We start from the raw sequence: 23,774 nt of genomic DNA on the forward strand, positions 1-23,774 counted from the left end.
CCTAACAGCCTCAGGCCCTTTCCTTTTCCCCCTCAGCCGCTTAAGCGGCTGAGGGGGAAAAGGAAGGGGCCTGAGGCTGTTAGGAATGGTGGGAGTTGGAGTCCAAAACACCTGGAAGGCCAGCATTAGCCCAGGCGTGCTCTGACAGATCAACCATTGATCCAGGAACCTGGTTGTTATTGTTGTTTTTGTTATTATTACTTTTACTTCTATCTCCCCAAAGGGGACTCAAAGTGGCTTGATGTAAAAGCATTAAGATGCAATTTAAAACGTACAAAAATGCAAACATTAAAATAGAATTAATCACATTCACAGTTAAAATCCATCAAAACAGTTACAGTCAGCACTCCCTGACTAGGTCGTAAACACCTTCCTCTTTAAAAGCCTGCTTGAATTAAAAGGTTTTAGCCCGCCGCCTGAAAGATAGCAAGGAGGGGGAAATTCCCCCTTTCCAGAGTCAAGGGGCAGCCACTGAGAATAATAATAATAATAATAATAATAATAATACTTTATTTATACCCTGCCACCGTCTCTCCAATGGGGACTCTGGGCGGCTTACATGGGGCCATGCCCAGAACAATACAGTATAACAAAATATAAAAAACAACAAATCATAACACATTGAACAATACAATAAATGATAATATACATTACAGCGCAAAATCAGAAGAACATTAAAACAAGGGCGGGCCACATGAACACTAAGTTAAAACTCAGGGTGAGAAAGAAATAGGAATAAAAACCACAAAGAACAGGGTCATAAAATAGAGGTGCAATCTAGAGGATAGATATTGGAGGGGAGTAACAGAAAAGATGTATGTGGTAATTACTCTCCAAAAGCACAACGGAAGAGCCATGTTTTCAGGTCTTTCTTAAAGGCTGCTAATGAGAAGACCCCTTTGTGTTGTTGTTATATAGAATCACCCAGTCCATCCCCGTTCTGCCAAGACACAGTAAAATTGCATTCAAAGCCCCTCCTGGCAGATAGCCATCCAGCCTAAAAAGCCTCCAAAGAAAAAGGATGATACAAACAAGAATGAGCCTTATCTGTTACACTCAGAGAGACACCGAGAGTGATCCAGTGGGTGCCAATGGAAGAAGGCAATTGTTGGTTTGGTGCCTTCGGAGCAGCCGCTGTGTTCACTGGACTCATACAAGGGTGTTGCAGGCCAGCAAGGTTTAACAAACTCAGGTTGCTCATAGAATCCTAGAGCTGGGAGGGACCCCAAGGCCCATCCAGTCCAAAGAGATAGAAAAGTAGATCGATAGATGAATCCTTGAGTTGGAAGAGACTCCAAGGGCTATCCAGTCTGTCCCTTTCAAAGACAGATAGATTCTTACAACTAGAAGAGAACCCAGGGCTATCCAGTCCAATCCCCTAAAACTGGTTCTCAACCTGTGGATCCCCAGATGTTTTGGCCTTCAACTCCCAGAAATCCTAACAGCTGGTAAACTGACTAGGATTTCTGGGAGTTGTAGGTCAAAACACATATAATAATAATATAATAATTTTATTTTTGTATGCCGCCTCCATCTCCCCAACGGGGACTCGGAGCAGCTCACACGGGGGCAAGCCCAATACAATCATATAATATCATAAAATCAGCAGTTGAGACATCAAAGAATGCATTTAAAAACAAATTAAACAAGTCATTATTTAAAATAAACATACAGTAGAGTCTCATTTATCCAAGCTAAACGAGCCGGCAGAAGCTTGGATAAGCAAATATCTTGGATAATAAGGAGGGATTAAGGAAAAGCCTATTAAACATCAAATTAGTTTATGATTTTACAAATTAAGCACCCAAACATCATGTTATACAACAAAATGACAGAAAAAGCAGTTCAATACACAGTAATGTTATGTAGTAATTACTGTATTTACGAATTTAGCACCAAAACATTGCAACATTTACTTCAAAAACATTGACTACTAAAAGGCAGACTGCCTTGGATAATACAGAACATTGGATAAGTGAAGCTTGGATAAGTGAGACTCTACTGTATATATATGTGTGTGTGTATTGTATATAATTTACAATATAATTTACAATAATGATACTTAATATATTGTATGTACATATAATATTGATAATAATATTATAATGTAATACAATATAATGCTAATAATAATATAATAAAATAATATTAATTATATATTATATATTACATGTAATATTACTAATCATATTATAGTACAGTGGTATAGTATAGTATATAGTAATATATAATGCTAATATTGTGCAATGCTAATAATATTACATTGTATTTAAATATTATTTGTAAACCGCTTTGAGTCCCCTTCGGGGTGAAAAGGGTGGGATATAAATATAGTTAATAATAGAATGCTAGAGTTGGGAGAGAACCCAGCACCATCCAGTTCAACCCTCTAAGAAATAAATAGATAGATAGAAAGAAATATAGAAACTCAGAGCCCTTCCATACAGCCATATAACCCATATCTGTTGTTTTCTTTATGTGTTTTCATTGGTTTAGCCAGTTTCTTCCTCTGAATTTCTAGTAATCCTTGGTAGTCTCCTGCCCAAGTCCTAACCCACACTGACCCTGCTTAGCTTTAAAGATCAGACAGGATCTGAGGCCTTTAGGATATTTGCTTTGGTGCTAATCTGCTTGTCTTTTGCACATGTTTGGGCAAATGTTGTCTTTTTTGCCCACAAAATTATTTTCTCAAAGCAGAACATAAACCTTCTTAGGCCAAGAACGAGTGCATAGGTAGTACACATATGTGTATATTTCATCCTACCTTTCTCCCCATGTGGGACCCAAGGGGGCTTGCAATATAGGTTCAAACCAAACATAAACTAAAACAATATATAATGCGATTTAAAAAATAGCTAATCCTATTTTTAACACTCAGTTTGTTATAGTGGTTTCAGCATTGGACCCTGGACACCAGGGTTCAAATCTGTACACAGGCCTGAAAACCTATTATTATTTGTATTACTAGCTGTGCCCGGCCACGCGTTGCTGTGGCGAAGTATGGTGGTATGGGAAATAAAGTATTGAGGAATTGGTAGTTAAGGTCAAGGGTAAAGGTTTTCCCCTGACATTAAGTCCATTATAAATGGGTTATATAGCTGTGGGGAAGGGTCTTGAGTCTACACTGCCATATAATCCAGTTAAAATCATCATCATCATAATCATCATCATCATTTAATTACTTATTAATCGCCCTCCATCCACGATGTTCTAGGCGATTTACAAGATAAAATTGTAAAGGATAAAAATACATACATACAAATATTGATAAAATTAACATAGATTAAAAGCTCTAGTAAAGAGCCAGGGTAAAATCAGATAATCTGTATTTTATAGGCAGTGTGGAAGAGGCCTAAGTGAGGCCTAACTCTGCCTGTCCCCTGGGCGGAGCTTAGCCTTCTAACTGGCAGAAATGGGATAAAATACAATTATTCCTCTCCCTCTAATTAGGACTTTATTTTTCTTTTCTTTTTGTTGTATGAATGTACAGGCATGGATGACGGGTTGTGCTGCCAAGTTTAATGTTTTTGGGATGTGTAGTTTTGTTGTTTTATCCTAGGCCAAAATTTCATTACCCTTTTATATATATAGATTGTTGTTGTTGTCATTATTAGATTATCATCATCTTTATATCTTCTTCTTCCCATTGGGTGACCTTGGGCAAGGCACTCTGTTTCAAAGGAAGTCAAAGGCAAGCATCTTCTAAATAAACTTTGCCAAGGACTCCTTAGGAGAGAGTCATCATAAGATGGAATGACAACACTTAAAAATAATTCAGAATCACTTAAAAACAGAGACACATTAAGAATCCTTTCTAATCAACTTGTAAAAAGCCCCAAGCCTATCAAAACAGAAGAACTTTTGCCTGCCTTTATCTTTCACTCAGCATGTGCTATTATTCTTTTGCTCTTTTCCAGGCCACTGATGATGCAATGGCTTCTGCAGGGCTCTCTGGAGAGAAATCTCCGCTGACTGTGAAAGGTGAGCCTTAAGAGTTTGGCTGCTGTTTGGTGGAAGACTACCTGAGCATTGATGTGTATATATCTGTGTATGTGATCATCATCCAGTACCAAGTCTTTAGGGTTCACTCAAAAGCAGGTGAGCTCAGCAGGTGTCCAGAGCCTTGGATGGAGGCTTGAGAGAACCCCAAAGACCCGATTCTAAGCAGAGATGTGTTGTTTCGTTTCTTTCCTTCATCGAAAGGACAGGGGGATATGAGGATCACGTCACATTTCTTTTTGTCTTTGGTTTCTAGAGTATTGTTGAACTCAAAAACTTGGATTTGAGGCACTAAGGGAGGATATCCAGAACTATTTGAAAAATATTTGAAAAAAAAATTGAGAAAAATTCTGGATTTATAAGAATCTTTGTAGTTCAAGAGGAGCCTCCAGTGGCTCAGTGTGTTAAAGTGCTGAGTTGCTGAACTTGCAGACCGAAAGGTCCCAGGTTCAAACCCCGGGAGCAGTGTGACCTCCTGCTGTTAGCTCCAGCTTCTGCCAACCTAGCGATTTGAAAACATGCAAATGTGAGTAGATCAATAGGTACTGCTCCGGCGGGAAGGTAACGGCGTTCCATGCAGTCATGCCGGCCACATGACCTTGGAGGTGTCTACGGACAACGCTGGCTCTTCGGCTTAGAAATGGAGATGAGCATCAATCCCCAGAGTTGGACATGACTGGACTTAACGTCAGGGGAAACCTTTACCTTTACCCTTTACTTGTAGTTCAAGGCAATGTAAAATTCACAAGGGCCTTTCAAAAAGTAGGAATGATGCCTACATGCCTCCCCCTTTCCCCTTGTAGTCTGTTTGTTGTCGTTCGGCATTCAACTGGGGACATGAAGCTGTCCTGGACGGGAGCTTTTGCAATTTGTTTGGACTCTCTGTCCAATTGCTGACGGATTGACATCAAAACAATACTAAAACACCCTGAGTCCTCCTTTCTCATGACTTCCTCACTAACTTCATATCTCATCTCTTAAAAAAATTAGAAAAAATACTAATAAAATTAGCAGACCATTAAAAACACAATTGATTTCTCGCAACCATGGTATCTGTTATACTTCTCTTCTACTAATGGATCCAATGTCCGCTAAATAGAAGTAAATACATTTAAAGCTAATACCCATCCAGGAGTTATATTAATGCAAATAAGTTGGATATTTTGGCTCCCTTCTTTCCAAAGAGATATGGGCTTGTATTGGTCCGGTGCAATACTGTGAATGGTCTACTATTTCTGGGGAAATGATGGGGCAGAGAGGGGGTGACCTCCGTGCAGCTGTGGGGCCAGGCCAGCCTTTTGTGTGGATTTAAACTCTCCTCATGTGCCACCAGGGGGCTCCCTCGACCCACAGTTCTGTTTGAGCTTCTCCTGGAAACATCTGGGCAGGAGGGATGGGGAGGCTATTCAGATATATCTGGAAAATAGCCAGGAAACTCTGATGAGAAGAACCCTAGATTGACAAGAGTCTCCACAGGTCTAGGTTTGTTCAAAGCAAGATTCAGAAGTGGATTAGCTGGATGACTATCTGTCGGGAGTGCTTTGATCGTGTCTTCTGCTTGGACTGGATGGCCCTTGGAGTTTCTTCCAACTGTAGGAGTCTATTCCTTTTCCATTGCAGAAAACAATATACTATCATCTTCTACACAGAATACATTGTCTCCTCTGCATACAATTATAACTCTCTCTCTCTCTCTCTCTCTCTCTCTCTCTCTCTATATATATATATATATATATATATATATATATATATATAAAATTATAACTCTATCCTGAATTTTATTAGGTCCCTTTTATTCTGGTATTTTAACTGATGATGTTATTTTTATATTGCTGCTGCAGTCCTCCCCACCAATGAAGTCGACTGAATTTTACTTGGTGGTTGATTGATATTATTAACTCTTGTTTTATTCTTACTGTGTTTCATTTTTTTGTATATTGTTCAATGTATTTATGCTGTTGTTTTGTAAATTGTGTTAGTCGGGCCTTGCCCCATGTGAGCCGCCCCAAATCCCCACGGGGAGATGGTGGCGGGGTATAAATAAAGTTTTATTATTATTATTATTACAGTAGAGTCTCACTTATCCAAGCTAAACGGGCCGACAGAAACTTGGATAAGCGAATATCTTGGATAATAAGGAGGAGTTAAGGAAAAGCCTATTAAACATCAAATTAGGTTATGATTTTACAAATTAAGCACCAAAACATCATGTTATACAACAAATTTGACAGAAAAAGTAGTTCAATACGCAGTAATTTTATGTTGTAATTACTGTATTTACAAATTTAGCACCAAAAATATCACGATATATTGAAAACATTGACTACAAAAATGGCTTGGATAATCCAGAAGCTTGGATAAGCAAGGCTTGGATAAGTGAGACTCTACTGTATTATTATAAAATTCAGTTTCCTTTGCAAGAAATACCATGTGCACAATTTGCACAGAGCCCACCACTCTCTAAGGCTACCGTTCAACTGTTCAACAGTTATTAGCGCCAAGATATTATTTTAATAATTGAATAGGGTTATAACCAACTTGTAATAATTATAGGTTTAATTATATTCTGGCATTTATATATTGTAGGTTTTGAGTTGCATTGTTTTCAGTACTCTGAGCTGCTTTGGGTCTTGATTGAGAGCGAAACGCGGGGTATAAATAAATGTAGTAGTAATAACAATATTAATAATATATCCTAACAGTTTGATAGAATATCTTTTGCTGCAGTTTGAATCTGTTGGGCCCTTAATAGCTCTGGAAGAATAGCAATGTCTCAGTACTGATATTGGCTATCTGTATTGGCCAATCCTAAGGCCAGTAGTCTCAGGAGCCAGCCTCTCTTTAACTCTCCGTTCTCTTCTCCCCTCTCTTGCAGTTGTATCGGCGAAGCCTAAGGGCCCTGGCAGGCGGCAGCCCCGCATCACCTCCTTCGTGGAAGTGGCGGCTGATGGCCTCCCCAGCGAGACCAAGAGGACGGCCAAGAAGGCGGGGGGCGCAGAGCTGCTCTGGAATGAAAGCCTTGTCCTGTGAGAATCTGAGCAGGTTTTGTATGGGGTCTTTTTGGGGAGCTGGGTGCAAGGAGTGAGGAAAGGGGTGCAGGATCTGAGACAATGTCGGGCCAGGCTGTGGCGCAGGCTGGTGAGCAGCCTGCTGCAATAAATCACTCTGACCATGAGGTCATGAGTTCGAGGCCAGCCCATGGTGGGGTGAGCACCCATCAATTAAAAAATAAAAAATAGCCCCTGCTCGTTGCTGACCTAGCAACCCAAAAGATAGTTGCATCTATCAAGTAGGAAATAAGGTATAAAAGTGGGGAGGCAAGTTTAACTAATTTACGACATTGGAATGAAGAAGTTCCATCAGAGTGGATGATGAAGCAGCTGCTCCCCCCTGTGGCCAGAATCAAACATCCCCTCAGGAGAAGGTTAAATTGCCTCTGCATCTGTCTGTCTCTGTCTCGGTTTGATGTGTTTATGGGCACATATGTATATAATGTGATTCACCCTGAGTCCCCTTCAGGGTGAGAAGGGCAGAATATAAATACTGTAAACAAATAAATAAATGCTGAGAGTGGGGCCTTTTGGAGTTTTGTTGCAGAAAGGATTTAGTGGCTTTTCTTTGCGTGCTTTTTGCAATGGCCCTGCTCTTGTGGGTCTGGCCCCGATCTGCAGCCTCACTCCTTTGTCTTTGCCCTCCTTTTCCCCACAGAAATGTCACACCACAGACCCAGCTGGAGGTCAAGCTGTGGAGCTGCCACACGCTGCGCAACGAGTTGCTTGGTGCGGCCTCCGTCGGCCTCCCCGGTCTTCTCAGGCAGAGCAAGGGCAGAGGTAGGCCTGGTTCCAGGCTCCAGTGGGAGCAGAGCCTTCTGGGATGGCTCTCGGGCCCTAGAACCCTTTTCCTGCAGTGTGTCTATATTGTAAAAGGGATGCAGTTCAACTGCCATGGCTCAAGGCCTTGGAATCAGGGGAGTTGCACAAATGAAGCTCCAAAGAAAGGCTGTAAACCCACTGGATGGGAGAAGAATGCTATACTCTGAAGACAATAGCCTATTTGTAAATATTTATTGGAATGATGCAGACAGGCTCTAGATCAGTGGTTCCCAGTTTACCAGCTGTTAGGATTTCTGGGAGCTGAAGACCAAAACATCTGGGGACCCGCAGGTTGAGAACCACTGTTCTAGATGTATTTAATGTATTTTCTGAAGGATGTTCGTATTTGGTAGACAGGGTGAAAGACCTTGGAGAACTGCAGCTCCCAGGATGCTATAGCATTGAGCCTTGGCAGTTCAAGTGGTGTCAAACTGCATTTATTTGACAGTGTATGTGGACCCACAGAGTGGGAAGAGGACAGGGATATCTATAAAGAGCTAGTCTGATGTAGTGGTTTGAGTGTAGGATCACAACTTTGGAGACCAGAGGCCAAATCCTTGCAGGTGACCTTGGGCACATCACACTTTCTCAGCTTCAGATAGCAAAACCTCTTCTGAATAAACATTGCTAAGAGAGGCAGTGTGGCAGGCAGCTCTGAAAGACCAGGGTTCAAATCCCTACTTGGCCGTGGACATGGTTATCTCGCTCTGAATTGGTCTTGCCCAGAAAACCCTGTCGTTGGTTCACCTGGAGACTGCGTCATTTGGAAATGACTTGAAGGCACAATAAATATAAATGCAGCAATAATAATGGGGAAACAAGGCCTCCTTGTGATATAGTTGAGAGGCCTCCCAGGTCTGTGAGGTGTCTGCTGTGGCTCCCAGTGTTGTGTATGTCTTTCACAGAGAGGCAGCCTTTCCCTGATGCCAAAGGCCCTGCAACCTCAGGCCTTTGGCTCCTGCGCTTGTTGTTGTTGTTGTTGCTTGTGGTCTCGTAGTGCGGCATAAAGGCCTCTCTATTCAGGGGAAGGGAGAGGCTCCCCTCAGGGCCAAAACCGCTCCCTCTCCATCTGCTTAAAAACACAGAGCTCCTCTTGAGAGGTGCAGGGAAGTGCCTCGACTCCTCTTCTGGGGCAAGGAGTGGGATCCTCTCTGCAGGAATATTTGGTATCCCTAGAAGAGTGGAGTGCAGCACAGCCACTATGGGGTCTCTGTGCACCCATAACAGGCACCTCAGTGTGCATATGAGTAAAGCAAGCCCATGGGTAGTAAAGCGAGGGGCTTTGGGCCTGCCAAGCCACCCTATGCAAACAGAGCCCCCTTCTCCACTCTACTTTCAGGTGGCATCAAGAGGGCCTTGTTTGGGGAGCCCCTCCTTTCACCTGGCTTTTACAGTTCTCTACAAAGACCCCGCTTGAGACTGACTGGGTCCCTTCTTCTCCCCATAACTGGGGAACTCAGGCTCCAGTTGGAAGAGTCACCCAAAAGACTGCCATCCTCTGAAACCAGAACCTGGAGCAGCACCTCAATGGTGTTTTTGCCTGATTCCACGCCACAACGATTTTTTGTGTCCTGCTTTGGCCCTTTCTCCCTTCTTCCAGCTGGAGAAGCCTTCCTCGCTGGGAGGCCGATGTTTGGCAACTTGAATTTATTTATGTACCAAAAGCATTTATTTAAATGGAGTGTCTATCCCATCTCAGCTCATCCCTCCTTCCCCAACCGCCTTGCAATGATGCGTGCAATGGAGAGGAACATTAAAAAAATAAAACACAGGACTAAAACCGCTCCTTTCAACTAATCTAATTTTGTTGTCTGTTCCTCTCCTTGTGGTGTCCTGAGATGCCCGTTTGTGGCCCCCTTGTTTTTATGGCGAATGAGGAGAGAAAAGGAGAATTGCAGCTTTACTGTAGAGACTCCGTTGTTCTAAGGCAGGAAAGTGATCATGCCTAACCAAGTACAGTAGAGTCTCACTTATCCAACATAAAAGGGCTGGCAGAACGTTGGATAAGCAAATATGTTGGATAATAAGGAGAGATTAAGAAGAAGCCTATTAAACATCAAATTAGGTTATGATTTTACAAATTAAGCACCAAAACATCATGTTATACAACAAATTTGGCAGAAAAAGTAGTTCAATATGCAGTAATGCTACATAGTAATTACTGTATTTATGAATTTAGCACCAAAATATCACGATGTATTGAAAACATTGACTACAAAAATGTGTTGGATAATCCAGAACATTGGATAAGCGAATGTTGGATAAGTGAGACTCTACTGTATTTGAAGGTTGAGAGAAGATGAGACAGAGGGACATCCCTCAGAGTTGCTGTGAGTTTTCCAGGCTGTCTTTCCTGATATTTCACCTGCATTTGTAACAGGCATCCTCAGAAGTTGTGAGGCATGTTAGAAACTAGGTGCGTGGGTTTTATATATTTGTGGAATATTCAGAGTGAGAGAAAGAACTCTCGTTTATTTGAGACCGGTGTGAATATTTCAATTGACCACCTTGATTAGCATTGAATAGCCTTTCAGCTTCAAGGTCTGGCTGCTTACTGTCTGGAGAAATCCTTTCTTGGGAGGTGTTAGCTGGCCCTGATTGTTTCCTGTCTGGGAATCCCCTGTTTTCTGAGTGTTGTTGTTTATTTACTGTCCTGTTTTTTTTTAATAATGGGATCCAGATGTTGTTCATTTTCATGTTTTCCCCCTTTCTGTTGAAATTGTCCACAGGCTTGTGGATTTTAGTGGCTTCTCTGTGTAGTCTGACATTATATCTGTATTATATTTTAAGTGAACCAGATGTATGTTGTATCTTGTGTTTGTTTTGTCTGTGCTTGATAAGGCCAACTGGCTATCAATAAATTGTTGTTGTTGTTGTTGTTGTTGTGTAGTCTGACATGGTGGTTGTGAGAGTGGTCCAGCATTTCTGTGTTCTCAAATAATATGCTGTGTCCAGGTTGGTTCATCAAGCGAGCACAGAAATGCTGGACCACTCGAACAACCACCATGTAAGACTACAGAGTGAAGCCACTGAAATCCACAAGCATGAGGACAATGTCAACAGAAAGGAGGGAACCATGAAAATGAACACAATCTACCAGTATTAGAAAAAGCTCTAACATCAGGACAGTAAATAAAGAACAACTCAGAAAACTGTGGGACTCCAGACAGGAAACAATCAAGGCCAGCTAACACTTCTCAACAAAGGATTCCCACAGGCAGTAAGCAGCCAGACCTACTGATGCCTCAAATAATCCAATTTTATTAATATCTATTTTTATTTTTGAAATTTACCAGTAGCAGCTGCATTTCCCACTCTCGGCTTATACTCGAGTCTTTAAGTTTTCCCAGTTTTTGTGGTAAAATTAGGTGCCTCGGCTTATACTCAGGTCGGCTTATACTCGAGTATATACAGTACATCACAGAGTGTCAGGATAGTAAGGGAGGATGCTTTAAGTGACTTCAACTATCTGATCCTATCACAGAGAGGCATTCTTCACTCTTCAAGGCTGAGTGTTGCTGTTTTTCCAACATTTCTGGTGTCTCTTTGAAGGCAAGCAATACGACAGGAGCCTGCAAAGAGACACCAGAAAGGTTGGAAATGCATCTCTCTTGGAATCAGGAGAAAGAGGAGGAAGATGATGATGATGTTGTGGTTGACTTGCGCTCAAGCTGTCTCTCTTCCTGGCTGCTTGAAAGCTCCGTTTGGGAATTCCTGTCTAAATGGGGGCCCTGGGTGATGTTTCGGCAACAGCGGAGGCCTGGAACTGAGGCCCCATTCATGGCTCTCCCCCCGAACCATAACAGTCCCGACATGCTACTTTGCACATACACACATACAACCTGGCTTTGTGTACAAGGAGGAGGAGGCCAGGAGAGCAAGGTCCCCTTTATGCCGCAGTGTTTATTTTCTTAAAGGAAGCCATGGGAGGGAGCGAGGCAGGCGAGGCAGGCACTGCCCAGAGGAGACACAGGCACCTTGTCTTTGCTGGGGAGGGCGAGGCCGCTGTGTGTGTGTGTGTGTGTGTGTGTGTGTGTGGAGCATGGCCATGCGCACACAAAGAGGGCCTGTCGTTCGGGAAAAGGGCTTGCTCCGTTTGAGAAGGCCTGCTTGTTTCTTGGCTCGGCCCCTTCCAATTCCCCCAAAGAAACCCTGCTTTTCGGTGAAGAACGGTCCCCAAATGTATGTGCAATGCATTTTCCCCTATTCAATTTCCCCAAAACTTTTTGGGAATGCGCCCACACTCCTTGCCCCTATGACAAATGGAGGAGTGCCTTGTCCGGCTGGAGAAAAGCGGGATCTAGCCTTTTCCAAATGCAGAATCTGTAGGAATATGTGATGTCTCTAGCAGAGACAGTGCTATATATGAGTTTATGGTAGGAAATGTGCACGATGCTAGACCCTCTGGATGTGGTTCAGAGCTGTCTCTAGTGCTCCACGATCCAGTGGGGCCATAGGGAGGATGCAGTAAGGCTTTGGGGCGGTTTGGTCCCAAAGAAGGGAGGCCGCTCTGTCCGTCGGTCCCTGTGTCACTGTCTTCCCTCCTGTCTTCCCCTCTCAGTGGAGAACAAGCAGCTGATCTTGAACCTGCAGATGGAGAACAAAGGCAGCCTTGTCTCCGGAGGGGAGCTGACGATTTTCCTGGACGGGCCCGGTGTTGACGTGGGAAGCCTGCCGAATGGCGGAGGCATCGTCCTGGCAGAAGGTGAGTGAGCGCAAGTGCCAGCGTTTGGGTGCCACAAGGAAGGGACGGAGGGACCGACGGATGGAGGGCAAGCGGGTGACGTCGGCACCACTGCCACCGTTGAGGCCTGCCAGGCCCTGGGGCTTCTGCTCTCCGAACTGGGTCTGGTCAGGCCAGAAGTGGGATATGTCTGAACCACAAATTCTGAACCCTGTCTGGGGTTTCTATCCTGGAATACAAGCACTTTGGGTGTGCTCAGAGGCATCTTTTCCATTGCTTCTCATGTCTCCAAGCGTACTGCTAAACTCCAGAGGTTTGAAGCCTTGCTGCATTTGAAGGATGGCCATCTATCAGGGGTGGTTTGATTGTGTTTTTCCTACATGGCAAGGGGTTGGACTGGACGGCAGCACATGACCGACTCTGGAGGTTGGTGCTCATCTCCATTTCTAAGCCGAATAGCCGGCGTTGTCCATAGACAATAGCCGGCGTTGTCATGTGGGCGGCATGACTGCATGGAGTGCTGTTACCTTCCCGCTGGAGCAGTACCTATTGATCTACTCACATTTGCATGTTTTGAACTGCAAATCCCAGGAGCGGAGGAGTGAGCGTCTGCTGTTAGCTCCAGCTTCTGCCAACCTAGCAGTTCGAAAACATGCCAATGTGAGTAGATCAATAGGTACCGCTCCGGCGGGAAGGTAACGGTGCTCCATGCAGTCATGCCAGTGGCCACATGACCTTGGAGGTGTCTACGGACAACGCTGGCTCTTCGGCTTAGAAATGGAGATGAGCCCCAACCCCCAGAGTTAGACATGACTGGACTTAACGTCAGGGGAAACCTTTACCTTTATTATTACAGTAGAGTCTCACTTATCCAACACTCGCTTATCCAACGTTCTGGATTATCCAACGCATTTTTGTAGTCAATGTTTTCAATACATCATAGTATTTTGGTGCTAAATTCGTAAATACAGTAATTACTACATGGTATTACTGCATGTTGAACTTTTTTTTCTGTCAAATTTGTTGTATAACATGTTTTTGTGCTTAATTTGTAAAATCATAACCTAATTTGATGTTTAATAGGCTTTTCCTTAATCCCTCCTTATTATCCAACATATTCCCTTATCCAACATTCTGCCAGCCCGTTTATGTTGGATAAGTGAGACTCTACTGTATGTGTTTGTTGTGGTCTTATGTACGTTGCTTTGAGATCCATTCATGGAAGAAAAGCAGAATAAAAGCAAACAACAACAACAACAGTCTGTGCTCTTCTCCTCCACACCTGACCACACCTGGCTAGGTTGTTCCTTGGATGGGAGGCTGCAGGAAGGCAGGAGAAGGCTCTCTCTTAAGGAGCCTGGAAAGGAGTCCCAGGAAGTCAAATTAGGGCCTTTCCTCTGAGTCAGGACCAGTAGAGGAAAGACAAAGGCCATGTATTGCACTCAACCCTTTGTGAGGAGCCTCCGGTGGCCTAGGGGATAAAAGCCTCGTGACTTGACGGTTGGGTTGCTGACCTGAAAGCTGCCAAGTTCGAATCCTACCCGGGGAGAGCGAGGATGAGCTCCCTCTGTCAGCTCCAGCTCCATGCGGGGACATGAGAGAAGCCTCCCACAAGGATGGTAAAACATCAAAAACATCCGGGCGTCCCCTGGGCAACGTCCTTGCAGACGGCCAATTCTCTCACTCCAGAAGCAACTTCGGTTGATCCTGACACGAAAAAAAAACCCCTTTGTGAGGCTATAGGGTGTTCCATCGCTCTTCTTGTTGTTGTTCTGCAGGGTCCCAAGGTGCCGGAAGGGACCCCGGCGGAGGCTCAGCTGCGTCCCCCGAAAACAGGTCCCAGCCCCCCAGCACCAACTGCTTCAGCGGCCGCTCCAGGTGAGGCCTTGCGCTGCTTCCGACAGGACTTGGATGTTCATAGAGGAGGCCTTGGCACACTTTGGGAAGGGGGCATGCGGTGGCATGGGGTGGCCGGGAGGAGGCAGAGAAGCAGAGGATTGGGGCAGAAGGAGGGAAAGGGAGAGGAAGCCAAGAGAGGAGGGAGAAGGAGTCCCGGCCAAGAAGGGCTGCGTGGGCAGCGCAAGATGGGAGGGACGGGCTTTTAATAGCCAGGCTGCCTCTTCTGTGTTGCCAGGAAGGACAGGGAGGGCTGCGCTGCTTCCTGTCTGGAGCTCTTTGGCCCCAAACCAAAGAGGGTTGCGAGCAAGGCTCCGTGCTTGCCCATGGCTGTATGTGCCCCTTGGTGCCTTGGGATGCCCAGCCTCTTCCGTGTAGAAAGAGCCAAAGACCCCCATGCTGCCCCCCTTCCACTTCCTCCTCTTCTCCCAGTTGCTTGCCTTTGGGTCTCTGGAGGGGTGCCATCCCTGCACCCCAATCTCCTTTTACTGGGTTGCTGTGAGTTTTCCAGGCTGTATGGCCATGTATTTTCCTATGTATTTTAATTGTATTAAATGCCTCCAGTCATCAGGATAGGCGAGTAATAAGTAAAAACATGTGTTGTTGTTGTTCTTAGCAATGAAGATCCAAAGTGAATTTAAAGGGGAATGCATTATTGTTATGATTATAATAATATGCCTTGAACACCATAATCATTATTATTAATAATGATTATGGTGTTTGCTCCTTGCTTTTTTAATACATATGTAAATTTTCTTATGGTCCTTTATCTATAACTTAACCATGTCGTATGCCCTTCCAGCCATAAGGAGAGGCGAGTAATAAATAAATGTGTTGCTGTGAGTTTTCCAGGCTGTATGGCTATATTCCTGAAGCATTCTCTCCTGACATTTTGCCCACATCCATGGCAGGCATCCTCAGAGGTTGCGAGGTATATTGGAAACTAGGCAAGGGAGGTTATATTTCTGTGGAATAATGTCCAGGATGGGAGAAAGAACTCTTGTCTCTTGGAAGAGAAGACCTGGCTATGTGAGCAAGCGTTCAAAGAATAAGTTTCATTGGCTTCGACTCGGTCTGGACTAAGGTTTATGTACAAGGTTTTTGTGGATGAATGGCTCAAGTATTTTGTATTGTTTTAAATCTGTATTTAACTGCTTCTGTTTTATTATTTTGTATTGTTGTGTATTGGCATCAAATTCTGCCAGTTTTGTAAGCCGCCCTGAGTCTTTTCGGGTGGGAAGGGCGGGATAGAAATGATGGAAATAAAATAAATAAAATAAAATGTTGTAATTCATCACCTTGATTAGCATTTAATGGCTTCAGTTTCAAGGCCTGGCTGATTTCTGCTTGGGGGGAATCCTTTGTTGGGAGGTGTTATCTGGCCCTGATTGTTTCATGTCTGGAATTCTCCTGTTTTCAGAGTGTTGTTCTTTATTTACTGTTTTCAATGTGTTCTTTATTTACTGTCCTGATTTTAGCGTTTTTTAGAGTAAATAAAGAGCAACTTTCTGAAAACGGGAATTTCAGATAGGAAACAATCAGGGCCAGCTAACACCTCCCAACAAAGGATTCCTCCAAGCAGGAATCAGCCAGGCCTTGAAGCTGCAAGGCTATTGAATGCTAATCAAGGTGATTAATTACAACAATCACACTTTCTCCCACCCTGGACATTATCCTACAGATATATAAACCTCCCTTGCCTAGTTTCCAACAGACCCCACAATCTCTGAGGATGCCTGCCATAGATGTGGGCAAAACGTCAGGAGAGAATGCTTCTGGAACATGGCCAGACAGTCCAGAAAACTTTCAGCAACTTCTTCATTTGGGTCTGGCAGTTCTGTCGTGATGGATGGAGACAGCGGTAGCAGTATCACCCAGCTGCCAAATTCAACACATCTGTTTGATCCTATTGACACAACAGGGAGAGCAGTGAGTGGGGTGTCCTTTGCTAACATAGAGGCTCTTCCTTCCCAAGAGGCAGCTCTCTCTTGGCTCATTCGGAGCCTTGCTGACCCCTGACTCCCTTGTGACCCTAGGTCTGGGGGCTTCACATGGGTTTGAGAATGAGCCCCCTGCTCTCTTGGAGCCTGAGCCTTTTGCAAAGGAAAGTGGAATCAGAGCAGAGATAATTGGCTCAGAGATATTTGGGTCTAGCTGAGGAGTCATCATCCTCATCTGCGGAAGAGTACCCCTTTCAGAGCAGAGAAATGTCACGGCCTTGTGCCACTAATTGGTTGGGTTGCTGTGAGTTTTCCAGGCTGTATGGCCATGTTCCAGAAGCATTCTCTCCTGACGTTTCACCTGCATCTGTGGCAGGCATTTTCAGAGGTTGTGAGGTCTTTTGGAACCTAGGCAAGTGGGATTTATATATCTGTGGAATAATGTCTAGGTTGAAAGAAAGAACTCTTGTCTGTTTGAGGCAGGTATGAATGCTGCAATTGGCCGCCTTGATTAGCATTGAATAACCCTTCAGCTTCAAGGTCTGGCTGCTTACTACCGGGGGAATCAGTTAAAAGGTGTATATATGTACATGTATGTGTGTATTGTGTGTAATGAAATTTCGGCCTAGGACAAAACAACAAAACTACACATCCCAGAAACACTAAACTTGGCAGCACAACCCCTCATCCATGCCTCTACGTTCATACAACAAAAAGAAAAGAAAAATAAAGGGAGAGCAATAATTGCTTTCATCCAATTGCTGCCAATTAGAAGGCTAAGCTCCGCCCACTTGGTCTCCTAGCAACCTACTCAGCCCAGGGCACAAGTAGAGTTAGGCCTCACTTAGGCCTCTTCCACACTGCCTATAAAATACAAATTATCTGATTTTAACTGGATTATATGGCAGTGTGGAGTCGAGATAATCCAGTTCAAAGCAGATAATATAAGATTATAAATGGGTTATATAGCTGTGTGGGCCTTGAGTCTACACTGCCATATAATCCACTTCAGTGTGCATTTTATACAGCTGTGTAGAAGGGCCCTCATATAATCCAGTTCTAACCAGATAATGTAAGATTATGAATATAATATGTAATAATTACTGTGATATAATAATACAGAGCAATATAATCTCTAAAATCAGGACAGTAAATAAAAGAGCAACACTCTGAAAGCATAAGCCACAGCAACGCGTGGCCAGGCAAAAACTAGCGTGTGTGTGTGTGTGTGTGTGTGTATGTGTGTATGTATGTATGTATATATATATATATATATATATATATAAAACTAGCTGTGCCCGGCCACGCATTGCTGTGGCGTTGTCTGGTGGTGTTGGTGAGAAATTGTTGAGGTAGTGGTGGTATTGAATGTCTGTTGTATGGTTGTCTTTATGTTTAGTATGCACACTGAAGTGGATTATATGGCAGTGTGGAGTCAATATAATCCAGTTCAAAGCAGATAATCTAAGATTATAAATGGGTTATATAGCTGTGTAGAAGGGCCTTGAGTCTACACTGCCATATAATCCAGTTAAAATCTGATAATCTGTGGAAGAGGCCTAAGTGAGACCTAACTGTGCCTGTCCCCTGGGCTGAGGAGGTTGCTAGGAGACCAAGTGGGCAGAGCTTAGCCTTCAAAGTGGCAGAAATTGGATAAAAACTATTATTCCTCTCCCTGTAATTAGGACTTTATTTTTTCTTTTCTTTTTGTTGTATCAACCTAGAGCCGTGAATGATGGGTTGTGTTGTCAAATTTTGAGGTTGGGGGGCCTGTAGTTTTGTTGTTTTGTCCGCTGCCGTGATGCTTTTATATATATAGATGTCACTTGCACCTCCTTCTGTGTCTGATCTGTGGCACTTTCCTAGGCTTCTCTCAATGGGACTAGAGGCTCCTTTGACCACTGTGACGCATACGCCCTCCTCCCCAAATCGTCCTCATTTTGTGGCCTGTTCTTCCCACTGCTCGGCTCCTATTTTAAGCCCCGGCCGCATTGTCTTTGGCGCGCTCCTCAGCCGTTCTCTCGGCCACGTGACTGGCTTCACTTTGGTTTGCTTCCATGTGAGCTATTAAAAGGCCCTGCCGAGTTTAGGAGCCCCGGAGGGGAAGAGGCGGCCACCCCGTCAGGCAGGAGGGCTCTTTGGGGTTTGCCTGGGCTCTTTGGGGTTTCTGGAGGGAGGAGCGGGACAATGGAATCTTCCTCCTCGGACCCCTTTCTGGCCCAGATGCACTCACTTGGGCACATTTATGCCAGATGTGGAATTGGAGGAGGAGAGTTGGCCTGAAAAAGTATCTGAACATAACGATGTACAAAACTCAACTGCGTAATGCAGTGAAATAGGACTCTAGAATCCACTAGGAGACTTTGAGTAAAAGTCACACTCTCTCAGCCTCAAAGGGAGGCCCTCTTGCCCATCGCTTCTGAAGAAATACCTTCCAAAATAGCTTTTTCTTTCACCGCTTTGAGTCTCTTTAAGGAAAAATCAGAGACAATGAAATTTTGGACTTGTGAAACAATATGAGTTGGTTGGTCCTGGTGAAGGTGGCACAAAATAAGGGGAAGGGAAGAGGGGGAAAAGGTATAACAATAATAATGATAATAATAATAATAAATAAAACATGTATAAGTAGATAAAAAGGTGTAGTAGAGAGATATGTAGTAAAGTTGTAATGAAAAAGTCTAAAACTGATAAGAAATATGCATAAAGATGTTTTGATTCTGAATTTTCTTTATTGTTGGATTGCATACAATGTGATATGTCTGGGATACTGTAAAATGAGGAAAGAATGTATACTTATACATTTTGAATTATAAATTAATAATAATAATATTGAAAATAAAACATGTATAGGTAGATGAAGGGTGTGTAGTGGAGAGATGTATAGTGAAGTAATGGAAAAGTTAAAAGACTGATGGGAAATATGCTTGGGGATGTTCTTGATTTTTTTGTTGTTGTTGTCGGAATGTATGCAACATGATGTGTTTGAGATATTGTAGAATGAGGAAAATGTGAGCTTGTATATTTGGATTGATAAATTAATTAAAAAAATTAAAAAAATAAGGAAAAATGTATATTAATCATCATCATCTGGCAGTATAACTGGTTCTTCGGAAAGATTTTTTAAGATGGTATGTGCCTTTTGTCTCATTCTATTTCTTAAAAGACTTCAGTATTACCGTATATACTAGAGTATAAGCCGACCCGAATATAAGCTGAGAAATGTGAGTAAATAGAAATGTGAGTAAATAGGAACCACATTAAAGCGGGGAGGTTTTATTTAGGCTCGACAAAGGAGAAAGTTTATGTACAAAGAAAGCTCTTCAGCAGGGTCGGAACTGAGCACAGCCACCAAAGATGCCGAAAGATGGGAAAGCCTATATATTTTTTTGTTTACTACATTTATATCCCGCTCTTCTCACCCCGAAGGGGACTCAGAGCAGCTTACAAATCAAAATGAACATCCAATATAGTATTAGCATAGCACAATTATAAGCATTAAATTACTATATTGTGCTATATCATTATATGGTAATATTATTAGTAATATTACATTTAATATATAATATATAATTTATATTATTATATTGTATTATTAGTAGTATAATATTGTATTCCATATAATATTGATAATATATAATATTGATATATACCTCTTATCTGTTGTCTGTCTTGTCATTGTTATAATCGTCATTGAAACAAAGAGGTGCCAGAGAAGTGGGAAGTGTGGAAAGCACTGCATTCCTTGGATTTGTGTGTCAGGTGTCTTGAGGCCAAGCTAAAGGTTGGGATATCCGTGGGATGAGGGTGAGGATGGTGACAATCCCGTGTCCCCTTCCTCAGCAGATCGCACAGACAAGGGGCAGCTGGAGAAGCCAGGCAGAGTCCGGTCAACGGGGAGCAAAGCCCGAGCCCCCGGCTGCGGCGCCAGGCAGCAGGAAAGGCCCAGAGCAGCACTGTCCTGAATGGCACAGGTATGGCTTGCATAGGGGACATGCAAGGGCACTATATGGGCTTCTGCTGCCCACTTCACCCACAGTTCTGTCTTTCTCCTCTCAGTGAATGGGGACCCTGCCGTCTCTCTCCCCGAAGCCGAAGATGAGGCCCCTGCACCTGCATTGAGTGCCGACTCAGGTGCGACTCAGGAGCCTGCTGGGACGGAGGAAGAGGCGCCCCCCAACCCCAGGAGCCAGGCCTCCCAGCCCTCTGCACATGCTCAGGAGGCACTGCCCACCGGGTAAGTGGCGCCTGGGGAGTGGGACCTTGCTTCAGAACACTGGCACTGCCTCCCGCTTCTTGGTCTCTCTCCATCACCCTGTGATGTACCTCTGGGCAGGTAAGAGGCTGCTCATGGAAAGAGGCCACGGTCCTTACTTGGGAGCAAAGAGATCCCTGAAGCCTCTATGAGAGTAGATATTTTTTGGGCAACTGAAATAACACATCTGAAGATCTGCTATATATTTTGTACATTGGCATATCTTTGTTCCTAACCGTTCAGAGAGGTAACCAGGTATATCAGTCTAACAACTAAGAAACCTAAACGGTCTTGCATGAATACTTGTGGGTGTCTATCACTAAGGAGTAGATGGACTGAAGTGAGTTTTTAGCTCTTCTCAGTAAGATCATACTTTACCAAAAGGTTAAGGTAAAGGTAAAGGTTTCCCCTGAAGTTAAGTCCAGTCGTGACCGACTCTGGGAGTTGGTGCTCATCTCCATTTCTAAGCCGAAGAGCCGGCATTGTCCGTAGATGCCTGCAAGGTCATGTGGCCAGCATGACTGCATGGAGTGCCGTTACCTTCCCGCCGGAGCAGTACCTATTGATCTACTCACATTGGCATGTTTTTGAACTGCTAGGTTGGCAGGAGCTGGAGCTAACAGCGGCCTCTCACGCCGCTCCCGGGGTTTGAACCTGGGACCTCAGTGCTTTAACGCATTTCGCCAAAAGGTTACGATCTCTAATTTAAAGGTCCTACTTTTCTAAAAGGTTATGATCATTCCAAATAGTGGGAGTGCCAATTAATCTGACCAGGAGGTCATGAGTTCGAGGCCAGCTCAGAGCCCCGTGTTTGTCTTGCCTTTGTTCTATGTTAAGGCATTGAATGTTTGCCTTATATGTGTAATGTGATCCGCCCTGAGTCCCCTTCGGGGTGAGAAGGGCAGAATATAAATGCTGTAAATAAATAAATAAATAAATAAATAAATAATAATCTCCAAACTTGATATTGCTTTGCACCTTGGCCTGGATCTTTTGACCCAAATCGGGATTTTAATATTATTGTGTATATTGACTTTTATGACTGTTTTTAATCATGTTGAAGTTTTACTGCTCGGTTTAATGTTTTATCTGACTTGTGCTGTCGTGTCTGGGCATGGCCCCATGTAAGCCGCCCCGAGTCCCTCCGGGGAGATGGGGCGGGATATAAGAATAAAATTATTATTATTATTATTATAAAAGGGTCATGCTTCCAAAAGGCTGGTTTTCCCAATAGTCTTCACCTATCTCCTTTCCATTCTTTGGCATCTCTGTGTGCAAATGACAAGCCCCTGCCTTCCTTTTGGGGCGACCCACAAGCCTCCTTTTTCCTTGAGTCTTTCCTATGAAGGGGTGGCCACACAGCCCTCCTTCTTTGGCTCCCAGACGGCTTGAAATGTCCGTCTGTGTTTCTGACGAGGAAGAAGGGAGCCCTTTGTTCCTCCCTCTGTGTGTGTTTCTGTGTGCATGAGTTGCTCTCAGGTAGTTCGGGCCGCCTCGATGCCGGGTTGCGAGTAGCACCCCCCGCTTCCTGTTTGCCGAGGGATGGAAAAGGCCAGGTGCCTCAAAGGGCCCTTTCTTCTTCACCTTCGCCATGGACATGCTTCCCCACAGCCCCTGCTCTTGCCCCTCTTGCACCCGGGGGTCCTGGAGGTCAGGGTGCCTTTTACTTGGCACATAGAGGCTCCTTGGGGTGCATGCCTTGCTCCTTTTCCCACCTCAATATTATCTGGGCTCATGCAGAGCTCCGAGGAGGAGCTGAAGTTTGCAACATGCGCTCGCTCGGAAGTGCCAAGCCAAGCGCAGTGCGCTTGGCTTGGCACTTCCGAGCGAGCGCATGTTGCAAACTTCAGCTCCTCCTCGGAGCTCTGCATGAGCCCAGATAATATTGAGGTAAAGCCCTGTCAAAGAGGAAGAGAGGAGGGCTCTCTATGGCTCTGTGATGCTCTCCTTGCTCACATCTGCGCTCCATGTGGCCGGCAACAAAGCGCCCTTTAGGACTTGAGTTTGGAGGCCGAACCGTTCATTGGCGCGAGACCAGAAATGGGGTGCTGTTGGTGCACACAAATGGGGAAGGTGAATGTCTTGGTCTTGCACATAGATACGCACATACATGCGCACTCCCGTTACATCTGGTGGCCCTGCCGCAGTTGCCATGGCCTCCTCCTCCTCCTTTGCCTCCTGCATCTGGTTCCTATCAGCGGAGGCTGCACCGGGGACAGACAGCAGCCGCCCTCATTAACACAGCAGTGCCTACAGCACTTTGCGCCTCGTCTCTCTCACTCTCTTGCTGCTTGCGCATAGCACAAAGAGGCGCATTGTGCTCCCTGGCAGCCGCTGCGGGGCTGTGGTTCCTTACGTAAGGCCCGCCGGGCGTCTTGCTTGGATGGCAGACTTACCTTGCCTGCGAGCGAATGGGCCTCGGCGAGGGAGGAGGAAGAGGAGGTGGCCCGTGTGGCAAGCAGTTTGGGCAAAGTGGCCAGCTGGCGGGACAGAGGCCTCCCTGAGCCAGGCCTGGGCCAGGAGGCGTTGGGGTGGGTGCACAGACTCTTAGGGTTTGGTTGGGAGGGAGCATGGGCAGTTCCCTGGCACGGTTTGGGCATCTCAGTCCTCCCCATGACTCCACATCCCACATTTGCTTTAATAAAAATGCAAGTTTCTGGTCCTCATGAGAAGGCTGTTTGGGAGAAACAACAGGGTCCCTTAATCTGCCTTTCAAGGGGTCTCTTTCCATATTTTGCTGACAGTATCAGGGTTCAGTTCTGGGGTTTTGACACTTGAGGAGGATGTGAAATTTTGCTCACAAAGGAAACCTACAGGCAGTTTGCCTGGGGCTTGGAAGAATAGTAGTAGTAATAGTAGTAGTAGTAGTGGAGCCCCCGATGGCGTAGTGGACTAAAGCCCTAACTCTTCTGGGTTTTAGAAAGGCTGTGAAAACATGGCTGTGTGCACAAGCTTTTAACGAGTAATACGATAATGTTGACATGGTCCGATTGAAGGCTGAAGCATGAGGTTTTTAGACAAATGGATCTAATTTACATATGTTTTAATTTTTATAATGTACTAGCTGTGCCCGGCCACGCGTTGCTGTGGCAAAGTGGTGGTGGTATTGGTTAAAAATTGTGCAATTTTTA

The 23,774-nt window shown here is 44.5% G+C and overlaps 1 protein-coding gene across 5 annotated transcripts in view; it reads left to right on the plus strand.

The window, feature by feature from the left end:
• wwp2 (WW domain containing E3 ubiquitin protein ligase 2) overlaps positions 1-23,774 on the plus strand; it is a 40,465-nt gene that overhangs the window by 477 nt on the left and 16,214 nt on the right. For 3 of the 5 annotated variants that reach the window (XM_008122078.3, XM_008122075.3, XM_008122077.3), the window contains exons 2-8: positions 3,918-3,981; positions 6,875-7,025; positions 7,708-7,829; positions 12,433-12,576; positions 14,334-14,433; positions 20,232-20,362; positions 20,448-20,625. In XM_008122078.3, coding sequence (XP_008120285.2) covers positions 3,933-3,981; positions 6,875-7,025; positions 7,708-7,829; positions 12,433-12,576; positions 14,334-14,433; positions 20,232-20,362; positions 20,448-20,625 — 875 coding nt within the window. In that variant the 5' untranslated portion in view covers positions 3,918-3,932. Of the gene's footprint in view, positions 1-3,911; positions 3,982-6,874; positions 7,026-7,707; positions 7,830-12,432; positions 12,577-14,333; positions 14,434-20,231; positions 20,363-20,447; positions 20,626-23,774 lie in introns of those variants that run through there. The other 2 variants (XM_008122076.3, XM_062961774.1) reach the window with 2 other exon arrangements.

This window comes from Anolis carolinensis, unplaced genomic scaffold (genome assembly GCF_035594765.1).
Source record: "Anolis carolinensis isolate JA03-04 unplaced genomic scaffold, rAnoCar3.1.pri scaffold_9, whole genome shotgun sequence".
Classification (NCBI taxonomy): domain Eukaryota; kingdom Metazoa; phylum Chordata; class Lepidosauria; order Squamata; family Dactyloidae; genus Anolis; species Anolis carolinensis.